Here is a 27,391-nt window from a genome sequence, read left to right as displayed (position 1 = left end):
AGGAGCTCCCGAAGGCTGTTCACATGCTTCCTTTCCTTCTCTTCTCTCCCCGGAGGATATTCCAGACGTTACCCTTTCGTTTGCTTCTCTGTGCTCACAAGCCTTTCTTGGCCTGGGACCTGGAGACCAGCAGAAAAGGGTACCTACCTGTGGAGTTATCCTAATGTTTACATTCCTTCAGGAGACGTCACACGAGCGGTCTGAGTTCCTGGAACGGGGCCTTCATCGTGTCCCTCTGTGTTTTCAATACAGGACGTCAGCTGCAACGAGATCACAGCCTTGCCTCAGCAGATAGGACAGTTGAAATCCTTACGAGAGCTGAATGTCAGAAGAAATTACCTTAAAGTTTTACCACAAGGTAAAAAACGGAAAGTGGGGAAAATGAATCAAACAGGAGACTGTTAGAGTTTTTTGTTTACCTTTGGGAAGTTAGATCTCGTCGTGTTTGTCGGTGCCTTTGATAGTAATTAACCATTTGCATTTCATGTGCAGATAACAGAAAAGTTATACTCAAGTTGTAATTTTAGTCAAGGGGTCAGTAACGAAATCATTCCCTGGTTTAAGGCCGTTTGTGTATGTGTGTGTGTGTGTGTGTGTGTTTTCTCAGGCTCTCATAACAAAGTACCACGGATTGGGTGGCTTAAGCAACAGAAATATATTTTCCCGCAGTGTAGAGGCTGGAAGTCTGAGATCATATGGGCCGATTCGGTTTCTTCTGAGGCCCGTCCCCTTGGCTTGTTGATGGCCATCTTTTCTCTGCATTTTCGTGTCATCTGCCCTCAATATCTGTGTCCTAATCTCGTCTTCTTGTAAAGACACCCATCCTATTGGAGTAGGGCCTGCTTTAATGACCTTTTTTATTTTTTTGGTCTTTTTAGGGCCACACCTCCGGCATATGGAGGTTCCCAGGCTAGGGATCTAATCAGAGCTGCAGCTACTGGCCTACACCACAGCCACAGCAACGCAGGATCCGAGCCGCATCTGTGACCTACACTACAGTTCATGGCAATGCCGGATCCTTAACCCCACTGAGCGAGGCCAGGGATTGAACCTGCGTCCTCATGTGTACTAGTCAGGTTCATTACTGCTGAGCCACAACGGGAACTTCTAAGGACCTCCTTTTAACTCAGGTATCTTTTAAAGACTTTTCTCCAAATACAGTCATGTCTGAGTCCTGAGGGTTAGGGCTCCAGTATGTGAGTTTGCAGGGCACACAATTCAGCTCCTACCAGGAGGCAACATGAATTGCTTTTGGTGTAGATGTGTGACCTTCCAGAACGGCCAGCCAGCCTTTGAGTTGCTGTGCTTGGTCCCGCAGATCCTGCCTCCAGAGTTTCAGGTTTGGGGAGCGGGGGGTCTGGGAGCCCTGCCTGGGAAGCTCCAGTGCTTGAAATCCATGATTCAGCCAAAGGCAGGCTCCGGCTGAAGTGAAACTTGGGCTGTTAACACTTGTGGTTTTGACGAATTTCTCAAATCCTGGAGCAAGAATGGCTCTAGAGCCTCAGCATTGAGACTCGGGGCACTGAAAACACAGCAGGAGCACCGAGCCCCACAAGACAGCCTCATTCCAGAGCCAGACTCCGGCAAACCCTTCCCTGCAGCCGTGGGCTTTCCCCATGTGTCCTTCTGATAGGTCATGTTGAAGTTCAAGTAAAAAGGTACTCAGTCAAAATATTGTCAATCAGCTGTACTTCAACAAAATAGAAATAAACTTAAAAATTAAAAGAACTATTTATTCAGGGAGTTCCTGTTGTGGCTCAGTGGAAATGAACCCAACTAGTATCCTCAAGGATGCAGGTTCAATCTCTGGCCCCTCTCAGTGGGTTAAAATCCACTGTGGCCATGAACTGCAGCACGGGTCGCAGTTCTTTTTGCTTCACTCTGGGGATCTCTGTTAACAAAAGAGCACTGATAATGTTCTCAGGCAGTGGGTTTAAAGACTTTTCATATTTAGTCACTTGTTTATCTTCTGTGAGTACCCCTCCTCACGTGCTTTCAGTTTGGGGAGGGGGTGGGAACGTTTGTGGTCTAATTGCCCACATCAGTTTGGGGGTGGTTTTACTACAGCTGATGCAGTGGGGAGACTATTTTGTTCTTTCTGGGACCAGAACGGGCAGAAGATTAATGGGGTCATTCATTGCCCCTCTTAGCAGCGGAGCAAGAGGCGTGGGATTCCTTGTTGGTTTTCTTTTTAAAAAAATTAATTACCTTAATTACCTTAAGTATAGCTGATTTAAAGTATTGTGCCAGTTTCTACTGTACAGCATAGTGACCCAGTCGTAAGTATAAATACATTCTTTTTCTTCTATTATCTTCCATCATATGCTATGGCAAGAGATTGGATATAGTTCCCTGTGCTGTACAGTAGGACCTCACTGCTTATCCATTCTAAGCGCAATAGTTTGCACCTATTAACACCCAACCCTCTGTCCATCCCATTCCCTCCCTCTTGGCAACCAACAAGTCTGTTCTCTATGTCTTTGAGTCTGTTTATGTGGTGTGTTTTTTTTAATTACTCAATGAATTTTATGACATTTATAGGTGTACAGCAGTCATCACAACTGAATTTTATAGCATTTCCATCCTAAAACCCCAGTACATCCCCCCACCCCCCAAGCTGTCTCCTTTGGAAACCATAAGTTTTTGCCTAAGGGCAAAACGGTAGCCACTATTTCATAGGCTGCTGCAAGATCTGGAATTGCTCCATCCGCAGCCCAGCAGCTGAAGACACAAAATGACCTCACATTTAATATAAGACTGTCTGAAGCTAAGGTTCTATCTCCTTTGCCTTCCAACAGTTTGCAAGTGAGGGAGGTTTCAAAATAGCAAGTGTATCAGAAGAGGATCACCAGACCCTACCTACAGAGGGCGTCTGTTAGTTTGCTTTCTATTCCTTTTGTCTACTTTTAATAATAATGTCTTATTTTTTTTTCTTCAGGGAACCATACTCTTCCAGTATAAGTCCATGTGGTTTAGTTGGTAGTAACCCTATTCAGTGGCTTCAGGGACAGATACATGATTCAGGAGGTGGCCCATCAGAGTACTGACTCCCTTGACCACAATGCCTGTCTGGCTAACTTCACTTAGCATGATAATTTCTAGGTCCATCCATGTTGCTGCAAATGCCGTTCTTTCATTCCTTTTAATGGCTGAGTAATATTCCATTGTGTATATGTACCACATCTTTTTTAGCCACCTCTCTTCTGATAGACATTTAGGTTGTTTCCATGTCGTGGCTATTGTATATAGTGCTGCAGTGAACACTGGAGCACATGGGTCTTTTTGAGTCATGGTTTTCTCTGGATAGATGCCCAGGAGTGGGATTGCTGGGTCAAATGGTAATTCTATTTTTCGTTTTTTGAGGAATCTCCATACTGTTTTCCACAGTGGTTGCACCATTTTACATTCCCACCAACAGTGCAGCAGGGTTCCCTTTTCTCCACACCCTCTCCAGCATTTATTGTTTGTAGTCTTTTTGATGACGGCCGTTCTGGCTGGTGTAAGGTGGTACCTCATCGTGGTTTTGATTTGCATTTCTCTCATAATGAGTGATGCTGAACATCTTGTCATGTGTTTTTTGGCCACCTGTATGTCTTCTTTGGAGAATTGTCTGTTTAGATCTTCTGCCCATTTTTTGATTGGGGTTGTTTGTTTTTTTGGTACTGCACTGCAAAGGTGTTTATAAATTTTGGAGATTAATCCCTTGTCAGTGGCTTGACTTGCAAAGATCTTCTCCCATTCTGTGGGTTGTCTTTTTGTTTTGTTTAGGGTTTCCTTTGCTGTGCAGAAACTTTGAAGTTTAATCAAGTCCCGTTTTTTATTTTTGTTTTTATTGTCATTACTCTAGGAGGGGGATCTGAGAAGATGTTGCTGTGGTTTATGTTGGAAAGTGTTTGGCCTGTGTTTTCCTCTAAGAGTTTTATAGTAACCGGTCTTATATTTAGATGTCTTTAATCCATTTTGAGTTTATATTTGTGTGTGGTGTTAGGAAGTGTTCTAATTTCATCCTTTTCCATGTGGCTGTCCAGTTTTCCCAGCACCACTTATTGAACAGGCTGTCTTTTCTCCATTGTATATTCTTGCCTCCTTTGTCATAGATGAGTTGACTGTAGGTGCGTGGGTTTAATTCTGGGCTTCCTGTCCTGTTCCACTGATCTACATTTCCGTTTTGTGCCAGTACCATATGGCTTTGATGACGAGTCTGTTTCTGTTTTGTAGATAGGTTCGTTTGTGCCATATTTTAGAGTCCACATATAAGCGATATCATATGGTATTTGTCTTTCTGACTTCACTTAATATGAAAATCTCTGCTAAGATTGCTGCAAATGGCATTATTTTGTTCGTTTTTGTGGCTGAGTTGTATTCTATTGTGTATATTTACCACATCTCAATCCATGCAAGTGTCAGTAAACGTTTAGGTTGTTTCCATGTCTTGGCTATTGTGAATAGTGCTGCAGTGAACATAGGGGTACATGTATCTTTTCGATTCTTTTGGCCTTTTTTGAGGTGGCATTACCCTTTTCTCCTCCATTTCCTTGTTGTGAAACCGTCAGGTTCCAGCTTCCCTAAACCAAGATGGTAATTGTGTTCCCAGTGGGCACTAAAAGGCATATAGTCATCATAAAAACCATTTCTTACTTATTTAACTGTGAGCTGCCTTCCTTCCCCCTCCTGCTACGTCTTCCGGAAACTTGGCTCTCTAGTCTTGCTTAAACATCTTCATTTTAAGTGGCAAGTTGCTGAGGATCTAGGGTCCAGTTAACCTTCACTACCAATTGCCAAGCTAACTTTAGTGAGTCAGGTTAACCACTGGAGAGATGGATTCATGTTCCTGGAGGTTACAGCAAGGAGAGACTCTCTTTAGTCCCTCTTGTTCTCAGCCCTGTTGTAGAAATAAGCTAAGAAATGGAAAGAGATCTTAGTTTCCCCTTTCCTTTGACTTTCTTGATTCCATGCTGTCCTCTGGGTTCACCTGCTTCTCTCCTCTACCTGCCAGTGCTCTTGAAATGCTTCGTCAAGGCAACCAGGACCAGTGAGGCCAGAAGCAAATCACTTATCTTGCTATTGAGCCGAGTTTGAGCAGAGAATTACATAGGGCTATTTTAAAAATACACATCCTGTTCATATTAGAATTCAGAAGTTCTAATTTGAAAATTCTAATTCAAAAAGATACTTGCATCCCAATATTCATAGCAGCACTATTCACAGTAGCCAAGACCTGGAAGCAACGTAAATGTCCATTGATGGGGGAATGGATAAAGAAGATGTGGTACTTGTATACAATGGAATACGACTTAGCCATAAAAAAGAATGAAACAAGGCCATTTGCAGCAACATGGATGGACCTAGAGGTTTTCACGCTAAGTCAGAGAAAGACAGGTATCATCTGATATCATTTATCTGTGGAATCTAAAAAAATTGATACAAATGAACTTATTTACAGAACAGAAACAGACTCACAGACATTAAAAAAAAAACCTTATGGTTACCAAAGGGGAAAGCGGGAGCAGAGAGAAAAATTAGGAGTTTGGGATTAGTGGATACAAACTACTATATATAAAGCAGATAAACAGCAAGAACCTACTGTATAGCACAGGGAACGATATTCAATATCTTGTAATCAACTCTAATGGAGAAGAATCTGTAAAAGAATATATATGTGTATATAGGTGTGTGTATATGTATTATAGACGTCTGTATATAAAACCCAATCACTTTGCTGTGCAACAGAAACTACCACAACATTGAAAATCAACTATACTTCAATAAAAATAATAAATGAAATATTTCAAAACGCACATCCTGAGTTCCTCTTCCACAGCCACCTGCCTGTCATGCGTTTGGGAACAGCTGAGCTGCCGCTCTTGTGCTTCTGTTCTCACATTTCAGTCTCAGGACTCTTTAATACACAGTAATTCACGAAGGTATGAAAGAGGGACGGTCCCTTCCACACCCGGAGGAGTTGAGTTCTGTGAAGTGGTTGCCAAGTGAACCTCTGTTGGTGAACTTGAAGTTGTCTAGCCGGGTAACGAGGAGAGCCTGCCGCTGCACAGCGGGGGGCGGTGGTGGGGCTGGTGGGAATTCTTTCTCCAGGCCACTGCCTTCGCATCCTTGTCTGGACATCGTCTCTGCCCTTCATCGGCTTGGGACCTTGAGTATTGGAAAGCCTGGCACATCACCCCTTACCAGGTTGCATAACAAACGTGGTGAGGCCCGTTTGGAATGAACCCTCCGCAGCCTCTCACCCGGAGATCTTAGGCTTAGCCCTGTGTCACCCTGCATGTCTGGCATTGCTCAGCCCCTTTGCTCGATGGAGTATATTTGACTTCATTTCTTGCAGCTGCCAGCGTCAGTTGGCATGCTTGAAATTACTGAGCGTTTACTAGGCCACTGGGCGGGGATTTTAAGCTAAATATAATGTTCTGTCTTGTGTGCGGAGCTATAGAAGACTTTTTTTAAAAGCAGTGGAAGAAAGCCTTATCAAATCAGGATGATGGCGTCTGTTGGAAAATTTGGAATTAGATCGCATTTGTATTTTGAAGCAGAGTTCAACAATCATGAGCATACTGCTTGTACCTCGTTCCGAGACTCTCCCGGCCCACACACGTGGGATGCATAAGCATATGTTGTAACTAGCATATTGTCCATAAGCTAGCAAGCTGTTTGAAAACAGTTGGAAGTTAAAACATAAGCATATCTTGTGTGGTGTGACTTTTGTGATTGTTTTGCTGGGGGAAGAAAAAAAAAGCGTGTTCAAACAATGGATATTGTAAATGTCATGTTTCCACCTCTTCGTAGAAATAACAAGTTGACATTGCTGAGCCCCCAGTGAAAGCTTTCCTCTCGTCTTTAGTAAAATATTCTATAAACATGATACATATCCCTAATGTACAACTTGCCTTAATTATGCTAAATGATACATTGCTTGATGAGCAGAAAATTGATTTTTGAATGTTTAGCCATTTCATCTTGTTGCTTTCTGAGTTTTTTTCTTTTCTTTCTTTTTTTTTCTGTTCTTGTAGAACTAGTAGATCTTCCCTTGGTAAAGTTTGACTTTTCCTGCAATAAAGTGCTCGTGATTCCCATTTGTTTTAGAGAGATGAAGCAGCTGCAAGTATTACTGCTTGAGAATAACCCTTTGCAGTCTCCTCCCGCGCAGGTGAGGGGGTCTCCCAGCAAAGCTGTTGGGGGGGCGGTGGGGGCGGGGGAGGAAATATGCCATCAGTAGCGCCTGCCTCGCTCTCAGCAGAATCACTTTTTTGATATTCTGCTCAATTCGTGTATGAGACTTGATCATAATCAGCCACAAGCTCTTAAAAAGATGAAACTATGTGTGAATCTGACCACAGTATGTTTTTGCAGCATCCAGTCTGTTTAGCAGCATTTGCTTCACTGTTCTGGTCACCGCAGTCCCAGAATTGCCGTGTTCAATTATTTCAATTATTCAGTGATTACAGTGATCATTTGTACATGCATTTGAAACATTTTCATGGAGCATATGGCTTACAAAAGGAGTAATCGATTTCTTTATTTTTTGTGTGTGTTTGCGTGTGTCTTTTGTCTTTTTAGGGCTGCCCCCATGGCATATGGAGGTTCCCAGGCTAGGGCTCCATTTGAAGCTGTAGCCACTGGCCTACGCCACAGCCTTCAGCAACGTGGGATCCGAGCCGAGTTTGCAACCAACACCACAGCTCTTGGCAACACCGGATCCTTCACCCACTGAGCAAGGCCAGGGATAGAACCTGAGTCCTCATGGATCCTAGTCAGATTTGTTTCCGCTGAGCCACAGTGGGAGCTCCAGTAATAGATTTCTTTCTTTAAAGTTAGCTGGGAAATGGAGTTTAAACATTTGAAAATATGATTGTCAGTTATTTGGAGACAAGATACAGGCTCACATATTAAACTGTGTGAGAATAAAATGAAGTAGATATGCTCTCAGAATTGGAGACTTACCAGGTCAGTTATCTGAAGTCTATGCTTTTTACACTGTTTGTACTTAAATATATTTCTGTTAGAATTTTGCAGTTTAGTGCAAGAGAGATGGGAAATTTCTTCAGCATGGTTTTCTGTTTAAGTAGAATTTGGAAGAAATGATTGGCTAAAATCTTACCTGTTTTGGAGAGGTCAGATTTGGTGTGCATTGTGAACATGTTGAATGAAAATGCGAAAATGAAAATGTGCGGGAGTTCCTGTTGTGGCGCAGCGGAAATGAATCCGACTAGGAGCCATGAGGTTGCAGGTTCGATCCCTGGCCTCCCTGAGTGGGTTAAGGATCCGGCGTTGCCATAAGCTGTGGTGTAGGTCGCAGACGCAGCTCAGATCCCATGTTCCTATGGCTCTGGCGCAGGCTGGCAGCTGCAATTCCGATTCGACCCCTAGCCTGGGAACCTCCATATGCCTCGGGTGTGGCCCTCAAAAGCAAAAATGAAAATAAAATGTGCACAGCGGGATGTCTAGTGTTTACATTTTGTTTTACCATTAAAATCGAAATATTTATTATTAATTTCTCCATAGATTTGCACCAAGGGTAAAGTGCACATATTCAAGTATCTGAGCATCCAAGCATGCCAGATTAAGACAGCTGACTCCCTGTACCTCCACACCATGGAGAGGCCACACTTACACCAGCACGTGGAGGACGGGTAAGTGTGACCGCCCTTGGTTAGAAACTGCTGTTGGAGTATTTGCTTAGACCAAGACGCTCCAGGTAACTAACTCCAACAGTCCTTTTGATTCAACCAGTGCAGATTTATAAATGAGACTTTCAGCAACTTTTGGAATAAGAAGGGGAAAATTGATGCTGTTGATAACATTTTGGCATCTTTCAAGTCTCATCGACCTTCTCCCAATCAGTCTTTTGTGAATGCCACATATGTGTGTGTGCTCACACACGTATATACACGTCTGTGTATATCTTTATATATAAGAGCTGTAATAGAAATATATATATATGTTTTACTTGTCAGTTAAAACAACCATATCAAACTGAGACATCTTTTTTCAACTAATGTTTAATATGCTTCCGCAACATTATTAGAAGGAATGCAGGCTTTATATTTTTTTAATTGTCTTTTAAAAATGCATTGTGCATAATTGTTCCCATTTCCTGTTTGGAATGGGAGTTTAGAATCATTTCACGTGTCCTTGGCCATTTTTGGCTTAAATTGGGCTTTGGATTCTCAGAGAACAAAATTCTCACCCTGAAAGAGAATGGGTCACGCTGCAGAAATTAGCACAACATCGTAAATCAACTATACGTCAATAAAAAATTTTTAAAAATTTTAATAAAAATTTTAAAAATTCCTATACTGAACACACTTGTTAGAAACATAGGGTTTTTTTGAGAGGTCTTCACTGCAGAAATCTTCCCTGAACGTTTTTCTAAAGAAGTAAACATGGTGACTTAAAAATCTCAGCCTACCCTGGTGGTACCTGCATAGAATGCTTAAAATATGTATTTGTCATTTTATCTTTTTTTTTTGGCTTTTTTTTTTTGCTATTTCTTGGGCCGCTCCCGCGGCATATGGAGGTTCCCAGGCTAGGGGTCAAATCGGAGCTGTAGCTGCCAGCCTGCGCCAGAGCCACAGCAATGCAGGATCGGAGCTGCATCTTCGACCTGAACCACAGCTCACAGCAAAGCCAGATCCTTAACCCACTGAGAGAGGCCAGGGATCAAACCCGTAACCTCATGGTTCCTAGTCAGATTCGTTAACCACGGAGCCATGACGGGAACTCCCAGTTTATAGAATTATTGAAAGTCAGGACCTTTTATAACAATCGAGGTAAAAGCAATTGGTAGTTTTTGCTTTTTTATATGCTAGAATTAATAAAGTAATAAAACTGTTAACCGTTTCAAAGAACAGGCCCCTCTGAGTGTAAACCCATGAAAACTCTGAACACAAAGACTGTCCCTTGTGCTATATTTAGACAGTACAAGTATCTGATTTTCATTAGGCCCTTGTCCTAACATCCTTTAATCCTGGACCGGTGTGTTGCCTTTGGGTAATAACAAGAATTTGTAGAACAAAATCATTATTTGAATATAAGTTGTATTTTGTTGTAAACTTTGTGATTTTCTTTTTTTCTACATGAATTTAATATTTACTCTTCTATCCCAGCAAGAAGGATTCTGATTCGGGAGTCGGAAGTGATAATGGAGACAAGCGGTTATCTGCCACAGAGGTAAAGCTCGGGATCAGACTTTTTTTCCTGCTGTGCTTCTAGATCTGTCTGCCCGCGTTTGCTGAACTCCTTCCTCTCTGGTAAAAGACATCAATGCATTGGCATGAGAACATGGAGTAATGTTCGTGAAAGTTATTTGAAATCCTCTCAGTGTTATATAGATAGAAACTGTTGTTAGCTTTTTCTGCATCTTTGATATATTGTAAACGTCTCAAGAATGGAGTCTGTCTCTCCTTCCCCTCCTGCCACAACCCTCACATTATCTAGAATCTTCTTGCATGCTTAATACATATTATGAAACAGCTAAGTGGTGTGGAGGTTTCTGGGGGGCTTTTTTAGAAATGTGTTTTGTTTTTAAGTGATGGAGTAGTTTAGGGAAAAGCTGGTATATGCCTGCGTAAATGTCAAGGAATCCAAATGCATGTTACATTTTACCCACAGGGAATTGCATTTTCGAGCTGTCATAATTTTTATAGCAACATTTGTTTTCCTGAAACTTTTTGGTAGTGTTCTTTTCAGACAATTGAATGACGTTTGGTTATGTTTGGGCTAAGAGGCCTCCCACACTGGAGCTTCCTTAAGTGGCTATAAATAGGTCATTGAGAACATTTGTTAGCTTCTTTATAGTCTGTTAGTTTCCCCAAAGTCTTTCACTTTAATAAACCATTAAATGGGGCTTCTTGACCAGCAGAGCTAGGAGGGGTTGGGAATGAGTGGATCTTCAGGCCTTCCCTTTTTGAGGGAACTTACTGGATTTTTGTGATTATTGAGTTTTGAAACATTATAAGACTCTTTGAAGATATAATTGGTAGGTCAGTTACCCCACCTAAGGAATCTCCCTCTTTACTACATATAAGTCCAGGGAAAATGCCTTTTTCCTGTTTTCTTCAGGTCTTTGAAGTATAATATGTAGCAACTAAGATGGTTGAATTTTCTGTGACATCCTTCATAAATCAATATATTTTTAAAAATTAAAAATTAGGATACCTTAAAATCTTTCTAATACAGACTCTTTTCCATGAAATACTTCATAATTCAATATATTTTTAAAAAATTAGGATACCTTAAAATCTTTCTAATACAGACTAGTAGGCAGAAAAAGAAGGCGAGTGTCAATAAAATAAAATTACCCTTCTGAAGCTGCATGAATAGTTCACTGGGGTTCCCTGGGGGAGAAAATACCCAACACATTGCTTTACAAGTTATATTTAATTCAACTCCCTTAGCTTTATTAAAACTCATAAGTCCCCTGAAATAGCCCATTGTTTCAGAAATTACTCACCCAAGCTTCTTTTCTATTAAATTAAAACAGACTCTGCTTTAAACAGATCCTTTATCTGTCTTCTAAGGATAATTAAGTTCATTAATAAAACATTACACAAAGAACTTCATTCTCCTTTTGTTCTCACTTACTATATAAGTGGGAGGCTAATATCATTCTAAAACGAGGCCAAGTGTTTACTTTCTCCCTTCTAACTAGATGCCTGTGTTAGAATTTTGATAAGTTTTTAAGACGGCAGGAAGGTGGAAGAACTGCAGAGAGGATTAGATTCAACAGAATGAGGTGTATGCATTTTCCCTTTGCCTTTTTTTCCCTTTTGTCTCACGCTGTCATCTCATTAGCTGAGAACACCTCCAAGAAATTTTGTTTTTAGTAAAGGGTAAAGGTTCTGACGTACCCTCTGTCACTTTCTAATTTTGCTTTGCCTGGAGGTCTGTGGTCAGTCGTTTTTGATCTGTGCTTCTCCCTCAAGGTGGAGTTTCAAAACCACACCAAATTCCCTTCTTTGGCTGTTGCCATTGTCTGCTTGATTTAGCATGTGTCCCTCAGACGTTGAAAACACGTTTTTCGTAAGATAAACAAGAGAATGTGGGGCTCAGTGAATCGCTGTGTAATGAATGAGATGCATGTTTGTTTTCCGCCAGTTTCTGAGCACTTTGTGCATGTGTCCAAAAGTCAACAAACATCCTTCTCTGAAAGTCGTAACCTCGGGAATTTAGGAGCCAGCCCCAGTCACCTGCGGTGTGTTCTGTGGAGGTTCCTGATTCGCGTGTTTTGAAAAGCCTTTCATGAAATCGCGACCCTGCAATGGAGACCCAGGAAAATACATGAGGCTTCGTATTTCATGTGTGATGGAATCATAGACGCTCAGAATACACTTCCATCAGTTAGTGTGGGGGAAGCAAGACCCCCCCCCCCAAGGAGAACTAACTGTAGTTACTAAATCCACGTGCTGTTCTGAAAATTGCACAGAACCTCTGTTCCTTTTAAGACCTATAATTATTTAGCACTGTTACATATTTAAAACAGCTTTCTCAGCTTGAAACAGAGAAAAAACCAGAAGCTTCATGTTGCCCATAAGATGCACTGTAAATAAATGGGATATTGTCCCAGGGGTTGACTGCTTGCTTTCCGTGCCTGACCACATGAAACCTTAATATATTTTGGTAAATTGGTGTTGTCCTCAGAGCTCAGGGCACCGTTACTGTTGAAAAGATCAACGAGACTTAGGGCTGGTGTGATGGTGTGTGTACAGTTATTTCTTTCTTCCATCAGCTGTGACACAGGCCTTCTTGGTGCCCTGATTATGGCTCTTAGGTTAGAAAATACCATCAGGTTCCTGAAAAAAAAAATCTCAGCTTAGAACGTACCTGCAGAGGACTGCATGAGTGTTAGCCTGATGAATTTTGGCAAAGTGAACACACCACATAACCAGTTCCTCGTTAGAGAAACAGAACTTTACCAGCCACCCAGAAAGCCTCCTCCTGCGCCCACCCCCCAACCCAAGAGCAGCCGCTGTCCCGACTTCAAACACCGTGGATCTGTCTTGCCTGTGTTTGAACGTCTGTGAGTGGACTTGGCCTTTGTATTTGGTGTCTTTTACTCAATATTTATGAGAATTGCAGTATTTTTTTAAATCATGAGCGTGCTCTTAGTGTGTGTTGATGTGCCCTTGGATGAAGCCGTGCCCCGTTTCTTTTCAGCCTTCTGATGAAGACACCGTTAGCCTCAATGTGCCAATGTCCAATATCATGGAAGAAGAGCAGATCAAGGAGGACTCTTGCCATCATCACCTCAGCCCCGTTAAAGGTCAGAGAACCAAGACTGGGGCGACGAGTGCTTGTCTTAAGGTTTAAATGCTGTGTTTAAAATATGCGGACCAGGGGCAACACTAATAGTTCATGTTCAGTGAGCATTTCCTGGGTACCAGGCGCCATGCCAGTCTGTGACAGTGACCTAATTTAAAGTTCGAAACTCTGAGATGCCTACTCTACTCTAATCTCCATTTTATAGGTGAGGACCCCAAGGCTCAGAGAGTTTAAGTAACTCCTCACAGCGCGTGAGTAGGGGAACTATTCTTGCTCTGAAGATTCATACGAGGTTCTTTAAGTCTGTGATTGGGAAGAAAATATTGAGATATATTATTTGGGACATTTTGGGTCTTTAGCTGTTGTAATGCACAAAATCCCCAAATTGCATTGGCTTAACACAATCTAAAGTAAGTCCCAATGGGAGGTAATGATTGCCAGGCACCTCTCTTCTAGGTGGTGATTCGAGGATCCAAGCCCCTTTTATCTAATGACGCCACCATCTTTAACACCAGATTTCCAAGTCCCTCTGCTTCAAGCCCAAAGAGGAAGAGCATGGAGGTTTGCTCCTGGGAGGTTTTTAGGGCTGAGCCTAGAAAAGTGTCCATCCCTTAGAGCCAGCCTTGGTTACTGGGTCATATCTAACTACATGCCAGGCTGGGAAATGTAGTTGGAAAGTGTGCCCAGGAACCTGGACTGTGTGCTCTTGTGCTCTTGACTTTGGACAAGTCATTTGACCTTAATTCTCTCCTCTGTCAATGAGGTTAGATGAGGATATCTCTAACATCTCATAGAGCTCTCGAATTCTCCGGCTCTTTGATAATCACCACATGATCACTGAGCTCTCTGTGTCTCAAATACCTTCAATACCCTAGTAATAGGTTTCATGTCTTGATGAGAAGCCCTCATTTGATTACATATGGCAGGACTTTGCACCTGTTTATTCAGTGACTTTTTAAAATAAATTTTAAAATTTAGTGTTTCCCGATTTGTTGCAGAGATGGTTGGATGACGTATGGCTAGAAGAAGACTAGATTAATAGGCAGATTTTCTCCCTAGTAGCTGGACTATGCTCTCACTAGTGATGGGAGAGCAACTCCCACTCCAGTGTTTGCTTTCACTTCTTATGTTCAGGTTTTTAAGTTTAGCATTTGCGTTTATCTGAGATGATCATTGGAACCATCCATTGTCCAAAAATATAACTGTATCCGTTCGGCAAAAATAAGATATGCTTTGTAACAACATATGTCATATAGGTGTTTTAGGCAACTTTGTCAAATAAAAAGAATTACATAATTTATTACCACTGAGTTTTCTCCCCTCTCTTCTAGAAGGGGGTATTTTGCTGGCTGGGAGTCCTTGAAGGTGACGAGGTCCTACTAGATTTTTTTGTTTGGTTGGTTGGTTTTGGGTTTTTAAGGCTGTACCCGTGGCATATGGAGGAGGTTCCCAGACTAGGGGTCGAATTGGAGCTACAGCTGCCGGCCTACACCACAGCCACAGCAACACCCGATCCAAGCTGCATCTGCAACCTACACCACAGCTCACGGCAACGCCAGATCCTTAACCCACTGAGCAAGGCCAGGGATCGTACCCGCAACCTCATGGTTCCTAGTCGGATTCGTTAACCACTGCGCCACGACGGGAACTCCGTGTATTGAATTTTGAATTGGAAATACTTGTCACATGCTGCTGAGAGCTCAAAACACTCTCTTTGATGCTTTCTTTTCTCTGTTCCTTGAAAAAAAGAATTGGAGGGAATTTCATTTCTGTCTTGGGGAACTGAGCCCTAAAGAGGCCTTGACTTTTAAGTTCATTCGGTTTGGGGCTTCCTGTGTCTTTTCCTTTTCTTCCTCTTCTTCCTTTTTCCACCTTTTCCTCGCATCCTTGAGGGAAGAGAAAACTTGGGTCATTCCTGCAGAGAAGATGGAAATAATCAGATGATGTATTTGAGGGTCGTCTGTTTTTTTTTTTTTTTTTTTTGCTATTTCTTGGGCTGCTCCCGCGGCATATGGAGGTTCCCAGGCTAGGGGTCTAATCGGAGCTGTAGCCACCGGCCTACGCCAGAGCCACAGCAACGCAGGATCCGAGCCGCGTCTGCAACCTACACCACAGCTCACGGCAACGCCGGATCGTTAACCCACTGAGCAAGGGCAGGGACCGAACCTGCAACCTCATGGTTCCTAGTCGGATTCGTTAACCACTGCGCCACGACGGGAACTCCAGAGGGTCGTCTGTTTTGCTCATCTGACCATGAAGTCATGCTCTCTGCCTTTCTCTGTGTTTTCCTAATAGGGGAATTTCATCAGGAATGTCAACCAGCGCCTTCCCTTGTGAGGGACGGTGACAACCCTGGAGAAGAAAGAGACCCATTTCCACATGAAACGGATACCCTCCATCCAGAATTTATAAACTATATTGAGGCAAGTTGAGACTCGACTAATTTTTAAATGTATTTATGTCTTTTTGGCGCCTCCGACGTGAAGTTCAAGGTTCTCAACCCATCACCTCTGAATGATGGCTGTCAGCTTATTGCCAGCTTCCTCAGGCCTTTATAGCATCTTCTCAAAGCTAAGCACGTTTATTTCCTGCTATTAGGAGCTGGTCCCTGCCACCCAAACCTCTCCATTTGTCCGTGCATCTTTGATTTTCTTTTGTTTTGAGAAATGACTCAGCTTTCCGGTTGGCAGTGCCTCGTATAGGTTAGCAAACTTAGCAGAATTACCGTGATCCTATGGAAGCTGAAACAGAGGTTCACATGCTTTTCAGTGCATTCTAGGTGAATGCTTTTCTTGAGAGTATATTCATAGTCAAAGGAGAAAAACTGAGACTTTTAAAATCTGGGAAAAATGTCTTCCCTTTTGAGAAAGCTCACTCCGAGGACACATGCTCCTGAACAGGTGGAGAGTGGCACTGCGGTGTTGAAAAGCTGGACAAAGTCACTAAATTGCCAGGTGAACCTTTAGGGGTAGCAAAAAAGAGGGATGAAATCTAGCCCTTTGTAAAGCTGGTCGTGACGGTTCCACTTTGTGACATGATTAGGTGCCTTGGTATGTTTCTACCTGTCCTTTTGGTTAAATTGTGGCACCCAAGGGTCACGAGGAAAATCCTTTTGGAAAAATTCACATTCCTTGTGGCTTTCGAGATTCAGTGATCTCTGAGTTAGTGTTACAATCAGGTGTGGGCTCTCCAGGGGCTGGTCCTCTTTTTCCCAAGGATGCTGTTACAGTGGCAGGGCTCTATCTAGACTCACGTCTCTGGGCATCGCCTTCAAGGGAGCCGGGAGGAAAGCAGCCGAATTGTACATTCTGTGAGCCTGGTGTGCTCGCGAGGTCTTTATGCCCTCAAGACAAAACCAGTGAACCTGGCATATGACATACACTTGTAGAAAGCTTAACTCTCTCTCTAACCCATCATTAATCCATCAGTTCTCGCTTCCAAATATCTCACACCCACTGCCTCCTTTCTGCCCTCCACCCGCACTGATGGTGCTTCAGGGGAGCCTCATCACGGCTCACTTGGAGGATGCCAGAGCCCCTCCCACCTCAGCGGGGCATCCAGCACCCCAACCTTGCATGCCCAAGATAGCCCATGTACACACACACACACACACACACACACACACACACACACGCGCGGGGCATCCAGCACCCCAACCTTGCATGCCCAAGATCGCCCATGTACACACACACACACACACACACATGCGGGGCATCCAGCACCCCAACCTTGCATGCCCAAGATCGCCCATGTACACACACACACACACACACACACACACGCGTGCGCGCGGGGCATCCAGCACCCCAACCTTGCATGCCCAAGATAGCCTATGTACACACACACACACACACACACACACACACACACGCGGGGCATCCAGCACCCCAACCTTGCATGCCCAAGATCGCCCATGTACACACACACACACACACACACACACACACACACACACACACGCGCGGGGCATCCAGCACCCCAACCTTGCATGCCCAAGATCGCCCATGTACACACACACACACACACACACACACACACTCCCTCTCTCTCTCTCTCCTGCCACCAGACATTTTCCTAAAGTAAAAATCTAATCGTGTTACTCTTCAGCCAGTGGTTCTCACAAGGCTCTCCCAGATTTGATGCCTGTCTATCAGCTCTGAGGCAAATCTGTCATGACAATGTGGAAAATTGGTCTTTTGTCCTTTTTTTTTTTTCTTTTAAAGGGCCGCACCTGTGGCCTGTGGAAGTTCCCAGGGTAGGGGTCGAATCAGAGCTGCAGCTGCTGGTCTCTGCCACAGCCACAGCAATACAGGATCCAAGCCACATCTGCAAAACTACACCACAGCCACAGCAACGCCAGATCCTTAACCCACTGAGCCAGGCCAGGGATCAAACCCGCATTCTCATGGATGTTAGCTGGGTTCTTAACCCACTGAGCCGCAATGGGAACTCCATTGTCTTTCTTTTGTGAAGAGTTTATCTTCAGTTGAGAGTCTAAAGATGGAAGCCTTGAAGGAAAACAATGAAAGCAATTAGGAAAATAAAGCAGATTGTTTCAGAAAAGCAAATTTCTTTAGATCTTTAGTTTTCAGGAAGCAGGGGGCTGGAAATGCTGCTCCACAGAATGGGTCCTGGGGGTGGAGAAGTCCAGGGGAGCCACGAGGGGCCATGAAAGTCTATCAGGCCGGTGTTTCCGGAGCGCCCACTCCTGCAAGAGGCTTCTGTTGGCAAGTGGAGAGGAACACTAATAATAAAATAGAAACTACATCACTTTTAAAGTCCAGGGGGAGTGTGTTTGACTGCCAGCCAGGGTGCCGACTTGATCATCCATCAAGAGTTCCATATTTTGGAGTTCCCGTCGTGGCGCAGTGGTTAACAAATCCGACTAGGAACCATGAGGTTTCGGGTTCGGTCCCTGCCCTTGCTCAGTGGGTTAACGATCCGGCGTTGCTGTGAGCTGTGGCGTTGCTGTGAGCTGTGGTGTAGGTTGCAGACGCGGCTTGGATCCCGCGTTGCTGTGGCTCTGGCGTAGGCCAGTGGCTACAGCTCCGATTAGACCCCTAGCCTGGGAACCTCCATATGCCGCGGGGGTGGCCCAAAGAAATAGCAAAAAGACCAAAAAAAAAAAAAAAGAGTTCCATATTTTGTATAACCTGGGTTTCTCTCCTTCACTGAATTAGCATCTTGAGCTTTCGAGACCACAGTTAGTCCTCACTCGGGGCAGGGAGGTGTGAAAGTGGGTACTGAAGAGACTCTGGAAAGGACTCTTTTTTACAGTCGGAGAGCTCAAACAGGAAGGCAGGGTGTCTGTCGTCTTGTTCACCCTCAGCTGGGAAGGAGCTCCAGTTTTTCACCAAGCTCTGCATGTGTCTGTAAAAGCACCATGAGTATTGATTAGGGGGTTCCAAATAAATTTTAGTAGGTAGGCAAATTCATAAATACGGAACCCGTGAATAATGCATAGCAACTGTATGACCCACTATCTTAGCCAAAGAAGCCCCGTGTGCCCCTGTTTTGTCTACTGAAAAAAAAAACAAACAGATGTTTTATACCATTGGCTACTTTTTATTATAAAACTAAACATTAGAAGGAGGAGTTCCTGTTGTGGCTCAGTGGGTTAAGAACCTGACATGGTGTCCGTGAGGATGCAGGTTCCATCCCTGGCCTTGCTCGGTGGGTTAAGGCTCTGGCATTGCCACGAGCTGTGGCGTAGGTTACAGATGTGGCTTGGATACCGTGTTGCTGTGGCTGTGGTGTAGGCCGGCAACTGCAGCTCCAATTCAACCTCTAACCTGGGAACTTCCATATGCCACAGGTGCTGCTGTTGAAAAAAAAAAAAAATACAATTAGAAGAAAATATTCTTGGCTCCTACAGTTGAAACCCAATGGGAACATTTAAAAATGTGGTTTCTTGGTTATTTCTGGTAGTATATTTTCGCCCAGGAGTTTCACTATCATTTGGCTAGTGGCACAGTAATTACTATATTGATTTGATTAGATCCCAAAAGTGTAATCAATCTAGAAGAAGTCTGAGTGGATTTCAAGCCAGAGGTGGGCATTGTATAGCAAGAAACCGCCTTGAAAGACTTGTTCTTTGTGACACATCCAGGGACTTGGCTGGGCCTGAGTTCGTTCACGATGTGTCAGAACTTTGACACAGAAAACAGTCCTTTTGTCTGTTGTTCCTTCCTTGCTCGGGGAGTGTCCCCCTGTTCAGGGGTGGCTTCCGTTCTAGCCGTCAGCTGAGTTGAAGCCGCATTTCCCCGTGTCTGAGATCCAAGTGGAAAGAGGGGGCGTGCCAACAGTGGGCCATGCCTTTCTAACTACTCCCACCACAGTGCTTCTTTGGGATAATAAAAGGGGGTGCATTTCAGGGAAATCTGGATGTTTACACATGAAACTGTTAGATGCAATTTGAGGCATCTTATGTTGTTAAGTATTTTATACTTCCTTTTTTCCTAACTGCGCACACACACACACACACACACACACCCTCCTATCACTCACAGTAGAATGTACCTTCTCATGTGACTGACAAGCCCAATGGAAGAATCTGTCAACACCCGGAGGTGCTGAGAGGGCAATAAGGAATCCAGTTAAGCTTTGCATTTCTTTTATTTATTTTTTTATTTTAGTGATTTTTATTTTGTCCATTAAAGCTGGTTAACAGCGTTCTGCCAGTTTTCTATGTACAGCCAGGTGACCCAGTCACACATCCATATATACATTCAAGCTTTGCATTTCTGACTCTTTTCTGACTCTAAGGTATTGTGGCTCTGGGCTAGGGTTTCTTTTTTTTTTAATTTCATTTCATTTTTACTTTTTTATTGAAGTATGGTTGATTTACACTGTCTTATAATTTTATTTTTAACTGTGGCACAGTGTAAATCACATGAGGCTGACCATCTGCAGCACATGGAGTTTCCCAGGCTAGGGGTCCAATCAGAGCTGTGGCTGCCAGTCTACACCACAGCCACAGCAACTCGGAATCCGAGACGCATCTGTGACCTACACCACAGCTCGCGGCAATGCTGGATCTTCACCCACTGAGCGAGGCCAGGGATTGAACCTGCAACCTCATGGTTCCTAGTCGGGTTCGTTAACCCTTGAGCCACAATGGCAACTCCCATCTTAGCGGTTTTTAAGCATACGATTCAATGGTAAGTACATCCACATTGTAACTGTCACCATCCTCCATCTCCAAACACTCATTTCATCTCGTAAAACTGAAACTCTTCGCCCTTTCAGCGATAGCCTCCTGAGGGCTCCCTGGTGGCCTAGTGGTTGGGACTTGATGCTTCCAGCACCATTGTCCGGTGTCAATCCCTTGTCTGGACACCCAGATCCCAAATCAAGCCACAACCATCCTACTTTCGGTCTTTAAGAATTTGGCTATTCTAGGAACCTCACCTACGCAAAATCATACCGTATTTGTCTTGGGGGGAACTGGCTTATTTCACTTACCGTAATGTCCTCACGGTTTATCTATGTTGTCGCAAGTGTCCGAATTTCCTTCCTTTTTAAGGCTGAGTGATATTCCACCGTATCGATCGACCACATTTTGTTTCTCCACGCATTTGTCCACGGACACTTGGGTTGTTTCCGCCTTTCGGCCGTGGTGCGTGGTGCTGCCGTGAACACGGTTCGGGGCAGGCTGAGACTGCTGCCTGTTACAGCCGGTGTTTCTCAGGATTCCCCTGTGTTCTGTCCACAGGAGAGGGTTGAGACCCGCATGGAAGTGTTACGGATAGACGAGGACGTGCACTGGCTGTCCAGGGAGGAGCTGTGAGTACCGAGGGCTGGCGAGGAGCCGCCCTCCTGTGAGGTTCATGTTTCGCGCAAATGGCAGCCCCGTCCTGGTAGAGCTTCGGTCCCCTTTGGGCAACGATACTGCTCAGAAGCTGCCAGTGTTCCTCTGTGCGAGGCTTATTATCAAAGTGTGGGGGCCATACAGGGCCGGGTCATCTCTCTTCCTTGGCCTCGAGTTTTATCTGGACGTGAGGCTCTTGGGTAAAATGGGGTCTGGGAAATCAGATCGAATTCCTCGACGGGAGAGTGTAGCTTATTTTCACTTGTCTGCACGGACTGACCCCTGGACCTAAAGTGATAGGTGGTCCTGTTCCCCCATCGTTCCTCAGAGCCTTCAGGGTCAAGTGAGAAGCCCATTACCTCGGAGGTACTGGTCTTGAATCTCATAGTTATAGTCGCTGACAGTTATTAAAGAGCACACGCCAGGCACCGTCCTGAACGCCTCACTGGTAGTAACTCGTTTCATCTTTGCAACAATTCTATGGAGTGAGTTCTGTGGTTATCCCCCATTTCATTGATGCCAAAACTGAGGCACAGAGAAATTGACGACCTTGCCCCGGGGTTACGGAGGGCTGGGATTGAACCCAGGACCTTGTACCAAATGGATATCCCTTCTACTCTATAGTGTATCAAGATTTCCTTGGCCAGCTTTACGGGGAGGGCATAGCTGTCAGACAGTGAACTCTTGGCGGGGGCATTCAGTTTGGACTTGATGACACAGGGTTGATTTTTGGTTCCCAGGATTTAGTTTTCCACGATCCAGCACAGAGGCGTGGACCTTCCATCAAACCTCACGAGGGTCTTCCCCTTAGTGAGGATTTACTACCTTGTTCAAAGGTTTCTCCACTTACAGATCAACTTTGGCTTATGTTCTGTAGTGGGAAAGAGTAACTTTGGTCGACTCTCTCGCCCTTTAAAACCAGTTTAGAATTCCTTTCAAATCACTGTCGACTATAACAGCCTATTCGTTGGCTCTATTTCTGTGATGCGAAGGAGAACTAGCCTGGGTGTAGAATTAGAGGGGAAGGGATTTGATAGGGAAAGAGTTTTTAAACAGTGTCAAGCTTTAGAAACCCCCTGCTCAATCTTCTAAGTATTGTTCTCAGCTCTGCCTGTAAATCAGTATCGTTGGTAGAGCTTAACAAAATGTCCAAGCCCACACAGACCCACTTGGGAACATCAGACGTTTTAAGCACCGTTGATGAGGTTGCTGCCGAAAGAGACTCTGAGAACCAGCATCCCACACTGAAGTCCCATATTGTATGAAAGCAGTAAAACAGCCACGCTGGTTGAACCCGATTTGGAAGCAGTGCAGGCCCGCCCTCACCGAACACCCCTGGGCATCCCCTTAGGGCTCAGGAAAGCATGGTGAGAGCAGCACCCAGCTAGTCCATTGCCCTGATTTTATAGAGGAGCAGGTGGGGGCCCACAGGCATTGAGACTTTGTGTGACCCCTTTACAGTGGGGGCTCCCCCATCCCACCAAGTAGCTCTTTCTGCTCTGCTCTGGCAACCTACCCCATAGGATATGGACACACCGTCATTAAAATATTGAGTTTGGGAGTTCCCGTTGTGGCTCAGCGGAAACGAATCTGACTAGCATCCATGAGGACTGAGGACGCAGGTTCGATCCCTGGCCTCGCTCAGTGGGTTAAGGATCCACTGTTGCCATGAGCTGTGGTGTAGCTCACAGATGCGGCTTAGATCCCGCATGCTGTGGCTGTGGCGTAGGCCAGCAGCTATACCTGCGATTAGACCCCTAGCCTGGAAACCTCCATATGCTGCATGTGTGGCCCTAAAAAGACAAAACAAATAAAGTAAAATAAAATAATAAAATAAAATATTGGATTTGTCAAAATCTTTTTTTTTTTTTTTTCTTCTTGTTAGATCCGCACCCTTGGCACATGGAAGTTCCCAGGCAGGGGTTGAATCGGAGCCACAGCTGCCGGCCTACACCACAGCCACAGCAATGCCAGGTCCAATGAGACCTACATCAGAGCCAGATCCTTAACCCACTGAGTGAGGCCAGGGATCAAACACACATGGTTTCTAGTCGGGTTTATTACCACTGAGCTACAACTAGAACTCTATGAGTTTGTCAAAATGACTTTTTTTTTTTTTTTTGGTCTTTTTGCTATTTCTTTGGGCCGTCCCCGCAGCATATGGAGGTTCCCAGGCTAGGGGTCTAATCGGAGCTGTAGCCACTGGCCTACGCCAGAGCCACAGCAACGCGGGATCCGAGCCGCGTCTGCGACCTACACCACGGCTCACGGCAACGCCGGATCCTCAACCTACTGAGCAAGGGCAGGGACCGAACCCGCAACCTCATGGTTCCTAGTCGGATTCGTTAACCACTGCGCCACAATGGGAACTCCCAAAATGATTTTTTAATGTTAGATGGACTTTTATAAGTTTGCTCTTGAGGACAAGTTTGCTTTAGGTGGTATTCACATTCTCGTGACCACTTTTTGTCTCATGCTTGGTTTCCAGCTGCAGAATAAGTTCATCCCCAAACCAGGAAATGGATATAACAGTGATCAAACAGCTGAGAGAAGCAGTGGATTTTCTGCAAGAACCTGACAGGTATGTTGTTTTTTCCTTGGCCCAGGTTTCATGTGTAAATAATGCGCACTAATTTATTGAGCGCGTTATCTCAGTTTTCAAAATATTTATACACACGGCACGAGCTAACCATTAACCACTAACAAAGAAAAGTCATTGTCACTGCCTGTTTTTCCAAGATCCATAAGTAGAAGGGTCAGACTTCTGGAGGGACCCAGATCAATTCCCCCCTTCTCCATCTCTTCATGAAATTCATTCACCCTTCATGCAATTCATAGGGCAATTTTTTTGTTTGTTTTTTGTCCTTTTTAGGGCCGCACCTGTGGCACATGGAGGTTCCCAGGCTAGGGGTCGAATCGGAGCTGTAGCCACCAGCCTACGCCACAATCATAGCAACACCGGATCCAAGCCACATCTGTGACCTACACCACAGCTCATGGCAATGCCGGATCCTTAACCCCCTGAGCGAGGCCAGGGATCAAACCCTCAACCTCATGGTTCCTAGTCAGATTCGTTTCCACTGCGCCATGACAGGAACTCCAGTAGGGCAATTTTTGGAATCAAGTACTATCATATTTATTTCTGGTGGTGCCAAATCTGTGTTAAAGAAATCATATATTTCTAAAGATTTGGGTGACAAGATAATTTTTTCATTTGTCACTATCAGTAATTGGCACTGGGAATTCCCATCGTGGCTCAATGGAAACGAATCCAACTAGTATCCTTGAGGATGTGGGTTCGATCCTTGGCCTCACTTAGTAGGTTAAGGATCCAGCGTTGCCGTGAGTTGTGGTCTAAGTGGTAGATGCCGCTTGGATCCTGTGTTGCTATGGCTGTGGTATAGGCCAGCGGCTACAACTCCGATTTGACACCTTGCCTGGGAAATTCCATATGCCATGGGTGTGGCCTTAAAAAGCAAAGTAGTAGTAGTAGTAATAATGATAATAATAGTAATTATAATAATAAAAGGCACTACATGCAGTAGATACATTTTTTGATTTCTTAGCTGAGGATAAGGGAATTCCCATGAACAAAACCTTTTTCAGGAAGGCAGTATACCTAGTATCAGGTAATAACTGCCCTATTGATAGAGAAATTGATCCCAAGCTTTTCCCCAAGAAATTCTTCAGAGACCCTGGGAACTTAAATATGAAGATGAAAAAAAACAAATAAATATGAAGATGACGTGGTCTTGTAAGATGGTGCGTGTGGAAATTCTGGGAATTTGTGAGTCCCAGCATGCTGTTGTGTGGCTCTGAAAGCACAGTGACAGGGCAGCTTGCTTATGGCTGGAAATCTTCAGCAATTGATTTGAAAAGCATTTCAATTCTGCACACACTAGTTAGGTGCTTAGAGCGTGGGCATATCGACGGTGTGCCCCTTGGGAGCCATCAAGATGGACGAGACGCAGCCCTTCCTTCTAAGAACTTACGCTGCAGTCAGAGAGAGGGCCTTGAGCAGTGATTGATACGTGTACTTGATTTCAGTGCTTGAAGCAAAGGGGAAAAGTGATAAACTAGAGTGAATGCCTGACCCCAGAAGGGAAAGGGGAGATGGCCCAGCTGGCCTTCCTGAAGGTTGGAGAATTTTACTGGGCTTCATAGTGGGCCTTTTCAAGGAGAAAGCACATTCTGGATTGAAACACAAGCTTATACAAAGGCACCGAGGTCAGAAGGAAGGGAGCAGACTTAGGAAATCTCAGGTGGGAAGGACGATCTCCACCCGTGGCGCTGGGGTCTGGCCATTGGTCGTTTTAAAAGTTCTGCCCGCGCTTCCGATGTGCAGCCAGGACTGAGACTCAGCAGGAGGGCCGTTTGATGCCGACGACGTGACGGTACAGAGGAGCTGAGACTGGGTTACGTGTAGGGGAGGTGGAGATGGTCTGAAGACAGCATCATTCTTAGGGCTGAGGCTCCCTAATGTGTGGCTCAGGATCTGGTTTATTGCGAATCCCCCAACCAAGAGTGTGCCTTAAAGCGTGACTTTCACATCCTCAACCAGGGCAGTCAGCGAGAGGGTAGGAAAAACGGGAAGAAGAGAGAGAGAGAGAGTGTGTGTGTGTGTGTGTGTGTGTGTGTGTACTTGTATTTTGTGTGTGAGAGAGAAATGATAAGAAATAGGGAAATAACTGGTGAAGAATATACCTTGAATCAACCAGTCACTTGTTGCAAACCCAGCGTTAACACCTGTTAATCTGGGTAAGTTATATAACTTCTCTGTACCCCACTTTTCTTATCTTTTTTTTTTGTCTTTTGTTTTGTTAGGGCCACCCCCTAACAAGTTCCCAGGCTAGGGGTCCAATCAGAGCTGTAGCTGCCAGCCTACCCCACAGCCGCAGCAACTCCGGATCCGAGCCAAGTCTGTGACCTACACCATAGCTCACAGCAATGCCGGATCCTTAACCCACTGAGCCAGGCCAGGGATCAAACCTGCATCCCCATGGGTCCTAGTCAGGTTCATTAACCACCAAGCCACGATGGGAACTCCCAGTTTTCTCATCTTAAGATGGGTTACAGGTACTTATCTTTCAGGGTTGTGAGGATTTGAAATGATGTATAAATGCAGAACCACTCCAACAGGCATCCTTTGTAGTATGTGGCCATAATATTAAAAAAATATAAACCTTTTCAATGAATTCTAAAAATAGATTCTAAAAATAGATTCTAAGGGACAAAGAGATGTGAACAGAGATTGCGAGGGGAGAGATGTTTTTAATAGCCTATATTTGGAAACAAGGAAATGGTCTCACAGTTTGGAGATACTTAAATGTAGTTTGGTCATTAAGAAGATGAACTGTGTGGCCAATAAAATTTTTTAAGTTTCCAACAAATTGTTTTTGGCTGCTCCCATGGCATGCAGAAGTTCCTTGACTAGGGATTAAACTCAAGCCACAGCACTGATAATGCTGGATCCTTAACCCGCTGAGCCACTGGGGAATTCCCTCTAATATATTTTTAGATTACTCATTATATAGTGTTAACTTTAAAAAGTATAAAAATGGCATAGCGTTTGATCCTGGTGATACAAATAGAATTAGGTTCCAATTGTCTAAGAAGTTTAGAAAAAAGTAAAACTAAAAAGATATGTGAAGATGGATTTTTTTGTGTGTGCGTATTTCCCTTTTTTTGCTTTTTAGGGCCACACCCGCAGCATATGGAAGTTCCCAGGCTAGGGGTCAAATCAAAGCTACAACTGCTGGCCTCCACCACAGCCACAGCAACGCCAGATCCAAGCTTTGTGTGCAACCTACACCATAGCTCACGGCAAAATGGCAGATCCTTAACCCACGGAGCAGGGTCAGGGATTGAACCCACAACTTCATGGTTCATAGTCGGATTTGTATCCGCTCCACCACGACAGGGACTGCCGCCTGTGGGTATTTCTAAATTACCCTTTTTCTTTATACTTTTGGGTATTGTAGAGACATGGCGGTAGATGGTGTTGCCGTTGTTTTTCTTGGGTGATTGTTTGAAGCGGGTGGTGAGGATGAGAGGGAACAGCCCAAGGAGTTTTACACCTGAGCCCCTTTTGTCTCCAGCTGAGATGCGAACCAGGAGGAGGATGTTGGGGTCAGCTTAGGACCGGATGAATAGCATCCAAGATGGTAATGTCATCTAGCTGCTAGAGGTTTAGGTCTGGGACTTTGAGACTTAGATTTAAAAGTTACTTTTAGGAGTTCCCCTCGTGGCTCAGCGGAAATGAATCTGACTAGTAACCATGAGGACACAGGTTTGATCCCTGCCCTTGCT

General features: G+C 44.4%; 1 protein-coding gene across 4 annotated transcripts in view; it reads left to right on the top strand.

Annotated features, from left to right (window-relative positions):
- The window catches only part of LRCH1 (leucine rich repeats and calponin homology domain containing 1), a 217,135-nt gene that overhangs the window by 135,521 nt on the left and 54,223 nt on the right, over positions 1-27,391 (top strand). For all 4 annotated transcript variants that reach the window (XM_047756122.1, XM_047756124.1, XM_047756121.1 and 1 more), the window contains 8 exons: positions 253-358; positions 7,023-7,159; positions 8,515-8,642; positions 10,119-10,182; positions 13,168-13,273; positions 15,568-15,695; positions 20,987-21,057; positions 23,571-23,663. In XM_047756122.1, the coding sequence (XP_047612078.1) occupies positions 253-358; positions 7,023-7,159; positions 8,515-8,642; positions 10,119-10,182; positions 13,168-13,273; positions 15,568-15,695; positions 20,987-21,057; positions 23,571-23,663 (833 nt within the window). The remainder of the gene's footprint in view (positions 1-252; positions 359-7,022; positions 7,160-8,514; positions 8,643-10,118; positions 10,183-13,167; positions 13,274-15,567; positions 15,696-20,986; positions 21,058-23,570; positions 23,664-27,391) is intronic.

The sequence above is a fragment of the Phacochoerus africanus genome, chromosome 13 (genome assembly GCF_016906955.1).
Source record: "Phacochoerus africanus isolate WHEZ1 chromosome 13, ROS_Pafr_v1, whole genome shotgun sequence".
NCBI lineage: Eukaryota > Metazoa > Chordata > Mammalia > Artiodactyla > Suidae > Phacochoerus > Phacochoerus africanus.
The sequence above is the reverse complement of the archived record's forward strand: the minus strand, read 5'-3'. Positions and strand labels throughout refer to the sequence as shown.